Here is a 12466-nt window from a genome sequence, read left to right as displayed (position 1 = left end):
GTATCTGTCACGGGCAGGGATGGTGCACTTTGTTGTGAAACCTTGTGCTCCTCTCATTAGGCTGCTCCTGGTTGTTGGGCCAAGTTCCTTCAGAGCATAGACAGATAAATCCTCACTAGCAGCACTTTTGCTTCTTTTTGTAAGGCAGATGCTTCCCCAGCTACCAGCTTCTTCCTGGCTTCAGTAGGACACTGATATCTTTATTGATCTCTGTGTTTGAAAATCCTTGTTGAGTTTTCCTGTTTGAGTACGAGAAGCTGCTTAGGCCTCGTGCTACAAGTGCTTAAGTTAACCAAAGTACTAGCTAATTTAATGATGACATTGTCCCCTTCATAAGATTCATTCCCCACCCCCACCCCCTGGGATTAATTACGATGAAGAGCTTTTTTTAAGCTATGAAATGATTCTGGAGTTCAGAGAAAACTGACATGAAACATAATACCGGAGTTTGGGAATCTTTTGAAGAACTTACTTTTCTAGCAGTCTGCTTCTGGGAAGTCTTTTGTGGGAGGCACTCTGCTATGGAGAAAGGTGAGAATCTCATTGTTAAGGATACTAAAACTAGGCCAAATTTGATGCAGAATAGTTGAGATTCTTCTAAGTCTTCAGATTCCATGTGCATTTTTGTAATGAACTTTGGAAATAACTTTTTAAAAAATCTTTTTAATATTGATTGTTTGAAGGCATGATATTGTTGTTAAGTACTCTCAAAAATCTCCTTTTTAGGAGTTCTGTTTTTGCATTGATTTGCAGAACGTGGATTTTGGGATTCCATGAATTAAAGGTTATGCTTTACGATCAAAGCATCCTGTGTCCTGTGTCGCCCCTACAATTCTTTAGCTTTAACACAGAGCCCCTGCCTACCTTCAGCTTGTTGAAAAGATCCCTGAAACAAGGAGGGCTATCTGTGTTGGGCCCTTCTGGTGGCTCTGCCTTTCCTTTGGAATCTCATGATCAGCAACTGATGGTTTTGGCAATTTTACTGACTTTTTTCCCTCCTTCAGGAACACAGAAAAGGGAACTGATAATGGAATACATGACCCCAGTAACAGCTTACACAGTGTAACACAGTGTTGTGGGGCATTGGCTGCTTAGTGAAATGGCACTTGGGCCAGAACTGTTTCATGCCCAGGAAAGGACAGAATCTCTTCTCTTTAGCAAAGTCTGCAGAAAGCTAAATTTGTCACTCAAAAAGAGGATGCATGTATTCTGCAGACTGAGCCAGTACATATTTGCATATAGATGAATCCTTGTTTCACACAATTTCACAGCTGGGGAGAATACAACAAGACACACGATGAGGCACCTTCTGCTCTGCTTCAAATATACAACCTCTACATCTCTCAAATTATGCTGCATCAAGAAGTAGCGCAAATATGGCCTTTTTAATGCTTCTGATAAAGAGGTCTTATAGCTATCCCACACCCTACTCTTCCACAATTTACATTATTTAACATAAATGCATAAAATAAATACCCCACGGGGCAGTCCATTAGTCACAAGTTTATATGCATTCACACACACTCACAACTTTGAGAAGGGAAATCTCAGGGATGCCACTGCCAAGATTGCCTTTCCAGGGTGAACCTGCTCTAGCTTTCTGTGCAGTCAGCAGCCGGAATTATCTTGAAAGGCAGGACCTCCTTGAAAGGCATTCTTTCCTATGGGAAACCATGACCTTTCCTCTTTGGATGGGGTTACAGTAGGATGCTAAGTTAATTTCTTTCTACTAGTGTGGTATATCTGATAAAAGTGATTTAATTTGCTTGCAGGGATTAGGGAGTGGATTTGCCTCCCTGAGATTTCCCTTCTCAAAGTTGTGAGTGTGTGTGAATGCATATAAACTTGTGACTAATGGACTGCCCCGTGGGGTATTTATTTTATATGCATGTGTTTATGTTAAATAATGTAAATTGTGGAAGAGTAGGGTGTGGGATAGCTATAAGACCTCTTTATCAGAAGCATTAAAAAGGCCATATTTGCGCTACTTTCTTGATGCCAGCATAATTTGAGAGATGTAGAGGTTGTATATTTGAAGCAGAGCAGAAGGTGCCTCATCGTGTGGGTGTCGTACTCCAGATAGCACACCATGTTCCTTCCTGATCTGAGCCCCAGGGAGGAGGAGAGGTCCGGGATGTTACCCATGTTGTTGTTGTATTCTCCCCAGCTGTGAAATTGTGTGAAACAAGGATTCATCTATATGCAAATATGTACTGGCTTAGTCCATGTCTTCCCTTTCTGCAGAATACATGCATCCTCTTTTTGAGTGAATGATGTTACATCGGTTTAAGGGTGATTTATATTGCTGGAAGTCAGGCTTTTATTCTAAGTAGTTTGAAATTTTTTTTCTTCCCCTCCCCCCCCAGTTATCCTTAACCACTTTTTCTTAGTTCCTGGAGCATGGGGCTTAGAAGTTCTTTACTATTTTTTGTAACTTTATACTATTGCCCTTTTTGCTGTTTTGCCCTCAGTGCCCCTTTAATTGACTAAAACTGACATAATTTAAATTGAAGCATGGTTTGTTTTGGCTGAACTGGTTTAAAGTAGCACCTTAGGCTAAACCAGAGCAAATATGCAGATACGTGAATCCTGTGTGTCCTATTACGTGCATATTACTTGCTGTCTTAACTAGCTTCTTGCTAGAGTTCTGCAAATTTTCCACCTCTAACATGGTTCCTATTTCTTCCCTTCAAAATTCGGTTAAAACCGTTTTGTTAGCAAGTAGCAGGTTCTGTGTACATGACTGTTTTGTTCAATGATGGAAGAATCTCTCCTGATGCCGATCTAATTCACTGTCAGAGCCAGATATGCTATAAAACAGAAAGTGGTATTTGCTCAAAAGCAACACATTCATAAGCCAGGCTTTGTAGTAGTCTTCTGTTATTTTTCTGCTCTGTGCATCTAAGGAAGTGGGCTTGTATTGCTTCGATAACATTGGATGATAGCTCTGCAAACTGGAAGTCACAAGACCAAGTCTTTGGCAGGTAGAAAGAAGCATCGCTTCTGTCAGAAGCTTTAATAGTGGCAGCTAAGCATCGGACCCAAAATCTACTGCTGTGTGCAATTTATTGGAATATGTTGTAAATTTAACCTTTGTGCTGCAGATGCACAAGCTTACTCTCTATTTTCCATGTAAACCATAATGGAACCTGGTGGCAGATAAGTCAGGCTGATACTGAAGATCTTGTTTATGCTTTGTTTCTGTAGGGATAAATATTCAGTGTATCACAGCTTAAAGTGTTTCTACAGGACTTGAAAAATACAACTTCTGAAATACTGTATGGAATGGATGATTATGGAATTTGACTGTTGTTGAAGTAATCAAATTTTTAAAAAAAAAGGTAATTTTAGGTTAAATTTGCAGACAGTAATAAGCTGGTTTGGATAATTAATTTGGTTTTAGAGTTGCTTAATTTCTCTTGGCAGTTGCAAATCCCAAACTGACTTGTGGAATGTTCTTGATTGAAAAAGATTTTATTGAAAACATGTGTGACTGTGAGGGCAACAATATTTGAAGAACAAAGTAACATCTGCATATAAATGGAGGTAGACAAGAAAACTTACTGTAAACATAGCTAATGTAATTTTTTTTGGTAGCGTCATTTATTAGCATGTGTTCTGTTTTAGAGCAAAACAGGCTATAGGGGGAGTATATTCTGTTCTGTAAAGATTGTTAGTTGTTCTAAATGGTATTTTAAATTAATAATAGTGACAAAGCTTGAGTATAAATCTGTTTTTCAGACAAAAATCAGAATTAAGAGTAGACCTCAAATTCATGGAACTTCTATTAACTCTTAAGACTAAAATAAAATCCTGGCAAGAGTATCGCTTTCTTATCCTTTGTCTAAGTATGTATTTGTATTAGAAGATTGTCTTCAGAAGTATTGCCAGCATTTCTGAAATGCAACTGATTCAGAAATGCGGAATGAAGAAAGTTAGTGAATTGGTTTCATGTTAAAAGACATATTTCCGTCGATTAAAAACTTGTGTCACTACAAGAATGTCTAACTGTGGTAATGGAAAATACTACTAACACTTTCTTTGTGATGATGTGCACTTTGGAAATTATTTTTAGTTATCTCTGCGTTCAGTAAGACCAAACTTTTGTTTTTATTCATTGCAGGACCAGTTTGACAACTTAGAGAAACACACGCAATGGGGTATTGATGTTCTGGAAAAATACATCAAGTTTGTAAAAGAAAGAACAGAGATTGAACTCAGCTATGCAAAGCAACTTAGGTAAGTTGGTATGTAAAGTTCTGGACTTGGGGTTGCATCTGTTCAGAGCCTGTAATCACCTGGAAGTTGACTGTTTCAGTGGTGGTAATTTGGTTTATAATAATGGCTTTTAAAGAATAGCTTTAATTTAGAGAATGGAAAGCTAAAGTTAATTTAAGATACTCTTTATTATCTCTGCTAAAAATCATATGCGTTGCAAAAAGGAAGGTTTTATTTAGGTGACTGAGTAGGATGCTAGATCTTACTCACGATTTATGCATGATTAATGGCTCAGGCTTTGAGGATAGCATTGTAATGTTTTCCATGAAATTAGGACTGCTGCTCATAAATGCTGAAGCGTTTAAGAATTCAGAGGAGTAACGATCACTTGTTGTAAGGCAAAGTTTAGGGTTTCTGTTCATAAGAGAGGCTCTTTATGAATGCCTGTTGCAGAAACTGCAGGTCAGAAAGTCCTAGCCCTTGAGAATTTTGTCTATGTAGTTAGCCAGGTTGCAGCCTGAGGTTTGAATTTTTATAGTTTTATAATCTTGCCACTATTCTTATGATGTATATCCTGAACAGAGCAGAGATCCTGTGAATTTATCCCAAGTAGCTACATTACTGGAAATTCCTGCTATGTATGTTCTACATATCTAGTTCAACCATCAGACTGTGAGTAGAGAGACAAGTGGATGTGAACCAGACCCAGAAAATGTATTCCTTGAGGTCAGATCCAGTGAGTAGCTCTTGCCCTGCTTTTCCCACTAAGGTAGAGAAAATGAGGTGAACAGGGGTTAGAAGGGAGTACAATGCACAGATGGTCCTGCTGCTGCAGAGAGGCTGTGGTGCAATATTGTTGGCAGCTACTAGTGTCCAGGGTGATAAACTGCAGGTGGTGGAGCTAACTGGGGAAGGGGAGTGCAGAACTAATCCTTCCTAACCCCTCCAGTAAATCTATACTTTTTTTTTTTTTTTGCATGATCATAATACGTATTAGAACCTCAAGTTGCACCAGGGGAGGTTTAGATTGGATATTAGGAAAAATTTCTTCACTGAGAGGGTGGTCAGGCATTGGAACAGGCTGCCCAGGGCGGTGGTGGAGTCGCCATCTCTGGAAGTGTTCAAATATGTGTGGATGTGGCACTTCAGGACATGGTTTAGGGAACATGGTGGCACTGGATTAATGGTTGGACTTGATGATCTTGAAGGTCCTTTCCAACCTAGTGATTCTGTGATTCTCAGTATTTATGGAGATCAAGATCTGAGGCTGTAGTTGATCTGTATATATATAAAGCACAATGTCTATTTAAAAAAAAAAATCGCCCAGAATTTTTGATGCTTGTGTTAAAATAGATTTGAGATGCACAATGGCCTGTTATTTATGAGGAGCTGGTAGTTGATAAAACCCTGTCTTCATGGTTATGTGCTTTCTCAGGGGAAAGCCACAAGGATTCCCCAGGGTTTCTGCCATAGACAAGCAGGAAATAGAAAATTACTTGTGCAGGAACAAATTGCTCCTGTGGAGATGAGAAGAGACTGAATTACAGAGGCAAAATGAGCTGGAAGAAAGAGAGGATGACTGGACTGGGAAACCCCAGCAGAGTATCTGTGTGAGCAGGCCTGTCTCATGAAGAATCACACACTAGACTCACTGATTTTCTTTGGATGACAAATTTCAGGTGTAAAGAGTGTAATTATGAAAATAAATACACAAACAAAATGTTTGAAGGAAGTGGGAGACAGTTTTCCCTGTGACTATCTAGAAACTGTGAGCCCGTGAGTTTTGTTTTCTTACTCTGTCTTAGACTTCCAGACAAAACTTGGTCAATTTGTTTCTTTTCTCTGTATTTTCATTCCTCACATGTAGCTGCATTTGTGTCTTCCCCCCCGATATGATTTGAGGACCAATACATTCATCCCCGAGGAGCTCTTGAATACAATACTGTTTGGGGTCAAATAAGAAGTTAGAGGTATAAAAGAAAGACAAAAATGTAGACTTGTCAAATGTTGAGATAAAACAGTGCTGGACATTAAAAAAAAAATCATACATCTGCTTTTAATAAGTCCTCAAGCCTAGTGCAGACCTTCCTTGTGTCACATCCATTTGATGTAAAAGGGCTGCAGCATATCACTGCATGTCATAACATGCAGACATACTGTTAAAAAGGGACAAGTTAACACCAGATACTCCTGTGGATTTAACTCTTAAGTTTTATTTGTAGTGTAAGTAAAGCGGCTGAACTTTATTTTCCCTTGTGAAACTTGTGTTTACTGCTTGGTCTCTGGACTCACGAGCTAGCTATTCGTCCTGTCTATCTACATCGCAGCCTGGTCATCCGTTGAAGTTTAATTATTTAAAAACATTTCTTTCTCTCCTCTTTATAATCCTGAAGATACATATGTAATATTTTGTTTTAAAAGTGTTAAGTTAGATCTACATATTTGCAGGATACATCAAATTTATCTGGTTACTCCAGTGGAAGAAACTCCCCAGTGTCCCATACTTTACACGTTGTGCCTGCACTGTTCGAGTCCAGCTTGTACCATTTACAGTCAGTCCCGGTTTGAGAGTCCAGTTCAGATTTGGTGTGATTGTTTTGTTAATTGTTTTACATTATAATTGTTGAGTCATTAAACTAGGCTGGGAAGGAAGGTATACAGAAACGATGGTAGGGTGTTCGCTTGTTCCTCTGTTTTATTTTGAACTTCCATTGGATGTTGATACGCTGGACGCTGTGCTCTGGGTGCTGAAGTGGTGTGTCATTGTCCTCCTTCTCTAGTCACTACTCTCCTTACAGCGCACGCACAGTGTGTCAAAAACCCTGCCTAATGTGATGATGGATAGATAGCCCTGAGGAAGATGTATTAGAAAAAAATGCTTGATACCAGGATAATCTGAGAATCGGGAACCTCTGACGGATGATAAATGCGAGAGAAAGAGCAAGATTGCGAAGAAATGGAAACAAGGGAGCAGGGGAACAAGCTGCAAAGGCAGAAAAAATGATGCAGAGTGAAAGGCAAATAGAAACATGAATCAGAGACAGGTGCACAGGCTAGCACGGAATCTTTCCAGAATTGCTATTTTACTGCTGGTCTTTGTTCTTATGTGTTAATTCCCTCTTTAGCCACTCTTAGCTCTGAAGGTGTCATCGCTTCATGAGCTTGAACCTGGGTAGTGCTCGTTCTGGTCATGATGCTGCACAATTGCATGCTGAACTTCAGCAATGCTTCTGGATTCAGTATCACTTCTGGGTTTTTTGTGTGTATCGTGTTTAAAACTCTATGTATGTTTTTGATTGAAAAAAAGGGGGAAAAATCAAAGAGCTTAAATATATAGAATCTGTATTTTATGTGTTTTACAAAGTACATAGCAAATAAGATGCTAATACTTGTTACATGCTTTCAGAATTTTTTTTTTTTTTTGTAAAAGCATAGTCTGGAATTTTTTTGCCCTAGCTCAGTAGCATTTCAACAGCTTTAAAAGGTTCACAAGAAGACAGCAGCTCTGTATGTCAGAATTAATTGAGCAGCCTGACGGTGCGTTTTGAGTGTGTGTGAAAATGCCTTATTAGCGTAGTCTTCTGTGCATGTTTTCTTGTGGTTTTTCCTTTCCTCTTTAAGCAGGTGTGTGGAGGGAAGCATTCCCATGGCATACAGAGTGTGCTGTAAGACTTACTGTAATCATGCATAACTGTTTGCAGATTCCTGCCATACTGGTAGTCTTTGGTTGAAGCTGCTGTACACAGAACTAGAGAAAAGTTCATTGTTTCAGAGCATGTTCTTTTCAGAGAAGGCAGAGACTGGAAAGGAGATGCTCATTTGGATCCTTTCCAGTAGGGATACTTAAATTTTGAGAAACATGTGTTTGTCTCTGCAAATCTGCCGGTGTTCTGGCTATTACTCTGTTTGGGCAGATGCTTCTTAATTTCTTAAGGAGAACAAAAGGAATAAGAAATGTGAGAGAATAGGCCATGCTGTCTCCCAGTTAGCAGTAAAACCAGCATGCAACAGTGAGTGGGTTACACCTCTGAAAAAGCAGTTTCTTTTCAACTGGATCCATTCTGGGAGTCCTCCAAAGAGTTTGGCACAGATAGGTCAATGAAACTTGGTAGTAGTCAATGAAACTTTGGACAATGATTCCATCAATACCACTCGTATGTTTCTCTTAATCACTGAAACAACTGTTGTAAAGCTAAAACAAATGGTTTCCATTTTGCAGTAGGATAACAGAGGCTGCAGGAAGGCATATATAGTAATAGGGCTGAGTTTCGAACAGAGGAGATGCCAGTACTGCAGCATTGAAAAGGTCTTAAAATTGCTAAGTAAGATTTGTCAGCTCTCTGGTTTGCGTTGTTTAAAAGATGTGTTGTGTTGTATTGTGCTACAGTGCAATATGCATCGTAACGTTGAGCTTTTAAGTATCAGCAAGGTGTGTTCTGTGTCGGGTGGACAGCATGTGTTCATTAAACCCTTGGTGTGCTGCTGGCTGGGGGCTTGCAGTTAGTGCTTTCAAGACAACGGAACCTATATACTGTGAGGTGGGCTAACAGAGTTATGTTCAAATTTCTTATTCAAGATACGATCACTTGAAGAACATATCAATATTTTAAAATTAAATCATTAGCTGGATGTGGGATAATGAGAGATGCAAGCATCTGTGCTAATTGGGATAATCAGATTTCACATTTCTCCAAGCATCAGTAGATAATCATAAAGTGATCCCCCTTTTGTCATCTCAGTGGAGCTTTATGAAAAATTTTCTCTTCCTTGGAAGCATCCTGCTAAAGGCAGGCAAATTCGCCTGGCCATGAGTGTCATCTGCAGCACATCACACTTTAATGGGCTGGCTGACCTTTGGGTATGGAGCAGCACCTTCTGCTGGGTAGAGTTTGTAAAGCATGTCTGTGTGTCTAAGGACCATTTTTTTTCTTTTGCTGTAAAAGGGTCTCTCCTTTACGTCAGGTGAAGGAGACTTGTGCATCAGCACAACCAGAACTTTGGGTGTATTGACATCATGACCTTAATTTATTAGCCTCTGGGGTTCAGAATCTGCTACTTTATTGCAGTTATAAGAGGCTGAAGCATTGTGCGGGCCATTCTTTGAGTGCTACTACAATGCAATCAAAGTCTAATAGCAGTCGTACTTCTGAAAGGTATCTGGTCACTGCAAATAAAAACTGAAGCCCCACAGAATGTGTGTGCATGCAAAGATTTTCCAGTTAATTTAAAGACTGCTTTAATTTTATATATATGTGGTTTTAATTTTAGGAATCTTTCAAAGAAATACCAACCCAAAAAGAACTCCAAAGAAGAGGAAGAATACAGGTATGTTCATGATCTACTGCTGCATGATCATGCATTGATGGAGGGAGGGGAAGGTTTGGGTTACCAGTTAGGGTTTGACTTGTAAACCAAAGATTTTAAAGTCAAGTATAAGAGTATAGAAATCACAGATGCAGAAACAGGCTTATACGGTAGATACTAAGGAGTGGATTGTCAAAGTTTAGATTTGGTCTGTAACTTCTCAATTCCCTTTACATGTTACGGTTTCTGGGAGCCTGGTTTGGGGATTTCTGTTTCGTTTTTGTCATGTACTTGAAAAACTTGAAGCCAGACTGTGTGATCCTGGCTCTTTGAAGTGAGTGACCAAACTCTTAACTACTTTCAGCAGGAACAGAAACAGTTGTTAATTTTAGCATGAAACTTAAGCAGTCTGCGTTAGTGTTAAATTACTCAAATGGACTGACAACACAGATTAGTAACTTACTAAAGGGATAATGCTGTAACACCGGAGAGAAACCAATGGTTCTTGAAGAGTATGGTGAAGAGATGTAGTTTGTAATCCCAGTATCCTGGGATGGACTGATGCATGACTTGCTGAAGGATGTTGCATGGCCTCGGCTGCCTGCTGTTGATTCACGTATTCGGACTGTATCTCCTTGTGGGAAGGGACTAACGTAATGCTTGCGGGTACTGACTGCAGCGTCAAAGCACAGCTCCTTCGCTGCGTGACACTGCAGACATGGGTGCAAGTGATGATACACCACATGTTGTTAAGAACATTCCTGCCCTTGATGAGATTAAAGTTACTCTTTAAAGAGAGCTTTGTAGAGGAGGAGCTTTCCCACAGACTATAAGCCAGAGCAAGAACCTTTTCGTTAGAGCACTCTGACTCTAAAGTTTCTCAACATCAGTGTTTTGTAAAGCATCAACTTTGAATGAAGGCATCACAGAGTCTGACCCTGCAGCCTTGTGTTGCAGGAGGCTGCTCTGCCTCTGGAGAGCCTGGCAGCAGACTGAAAACCTTGACCTTGAAATTTGAAACATTTCAAATGAGTTTGGATAGGGATCCAACTGTATAATGATATTCATTTTGATTTTTGGGTCAGACCCCCAAGCTGCTCTGTATACAGCTACTCTAGTGGCTTGTCTTAACAGCGATAACAGCCTTTTAATTTTCTTGTTATTTTATTTTTAGTTAACATTGTTTGGAAATCAGTTATTTATACCACTGCTTCCTGAGATATTGATATTTACACAAGGAAGCTTATGTTACCAGCATGACAGCTGTTTTAGTCTGTACCTGGGGTTAGGAATAAATCTGCCTTTGAGTAGCTATACCATAAATGGGTATTTTGAGTTTACTACAACCTTTTTTCACACATCTTTCATTGCTGGAAAGGGATATTGGAGCTAAATGATTCATGTGATGTGGCACAGAAGATCCTGTGTATCCTTTACCCTTTTAAATACAGTGTTCACCTCAGTATACTTTCCTCATGTCTCTAAATAATGTCTGAGGATTTGTCATGCGACCTTTGGGTGCCTTTGACACTGCTTTGAGATAGACCATCTTTAGACAGGCTGTTTCCAAGCTTATTGTCAGTCTGTAGTTCTGTGGCTTTGATGTTCTGCCTTGTGCAATTGGGATTTCTCTTCAAGGCTCCGCAGCTTGACTGTGAACATGGCTGCTTGTATTGGACTGTATTTTTAATCTGTTTGGGTTTAGTTTCTTTTTTTCTGTTCTTTCTCTGATGCCTTTTTTTAATCCCTTTTTGTACGACCCCTCTCTATTTCCTCTAAATCTTTCCCTCTTTGCTTTACTTTTTTACTTTTAGGTGATGTTATCAGTGCAGACCGCTACCATTTAATAGTAATAGTTTTTCTAGTATGTACAAGTGCAGTGCTTCAAAGCTGCTGTTTTCTAGCTGACCAGCACAGGCAGCTGGGGCATTTAAATGCAGCTCTGCTTGCACAGTGCTGAATATGCTAGTGACATAATCCTCTGTTTTGAAGTTATCTGCACAGATGTTAGCTTCTTCCTTTTAATAATACATGGAATGTTGTATTGGAGATTATTTTATATGAAAAATAAACGTTGCAATGGAAGGTACTAAAAAATACAGGTTGACGATGAACACCTGGTTAGTAAACTCACTACCTTTTTGAAAACTTTATAAACTATATCTGATTTAAATCCAATTTACACTATGAAAAATTTTCTTTTATGCACAATGCTAGCCACAGAGTTGGTTGCGTAGACAGGATTTTGCCAGGTAGAGTATGCTGATGACTGTGCACTGAATTGTAGGACTTGAAAGAGTACAACTAGACATGCTCGGTGAATAGAGCTTAGAATAGTGAGGTCTCAGAGCTGTGCTGATCAAAAAACCTGGCATCCTAAAACTGTGATATTTTAAGAGCTGATGTCAAACTGTGTAAATCAAGATTAATTTATCAGACAACTGTCAGTGTGTGGGATAGGCTTCCTTCTGAGAAATTCCCTCAAGTGAATTTGTGCTAATCCGTATTCAGTCTCATGTACCAATACTAAATGCTTAAGAAGGATACAACTTCCCTTTGCGGTGTGTTTTTCCAAAAAGAAAGGGACTAAAAGCAAAATGCATTTTTGTCCTCTGCAGGTACACATCAACTAGAGCCTTCCTAGCCACTTTAAATGAAATGAATGACTATGCCGGCCAGCATGAGGTCATTTCAGAGAACATGACCTCTCTTATCACTGGAGAGTTAACACGCTATGTGCAGGAGCTGAAACAAGAGAGGAAATCGGTAATTGATCATTTTTTATTATTCACAATTAATTGCTATTTCAGACAGATAATTACTGGTAGGGGAGTTCAATGTTAAGCAGAATTTATCTGTAGTTAATAAGCATGAGCTTTGCTAACGAACCAAGCATTCAAAACGTGGGTTACGTGCCCTGGCCAAGCCACTGAACCATTTGAAT

General features: G+C 39.4%; 1 protein-coding gene across 1 annotated transcript in view; it reads left to right on the top strand.

Moving 5' to 3' along the window:
• Positions 1 to 12466, top strand: part of FNBP1 (formin binding protein 1) — a gene marked incomplete at its 3' end in the record, with an annotated part of 95204 nt that overhangs the window by 28169 nt on the left and 54569 nt on the right. The window contains exons 2-4 of the mRNA XM_082009104.1: positions 4124 to 4239; positions 9487 to 9543; positions 12141 to 12288. Coding sequence (XP_081865230.1) covers positions 4124 to 4239; positions 9487 to 9543; positions 12141 to 12288 — 321 coding nt within the window. The remainder of the gene's footprint in view (positions 1 to 4123; positions 4240 to 9486; positions 9544 to 12140; positions 12289 to 12466) is intronic.

The sequence above is a fragment of the Phaethon aethereus genome (genome assembly GCF_964289735.1).
Source record: "Phaethon aethereus genome assembly, chromosome: 20".
In the NCBI taxonomy this organism is placed as follows: Eukaryota; Metazoa; Chordata; class Aves; order Phaethontiformes; family Phaethontidae; genus Phaethon; species Phaethon aethereus.
The sequence above is the reverse complement of the archived record's forward strand: the minus strand, read 5'-3'. Positions and strand labels throughout refer to the sequence as shown.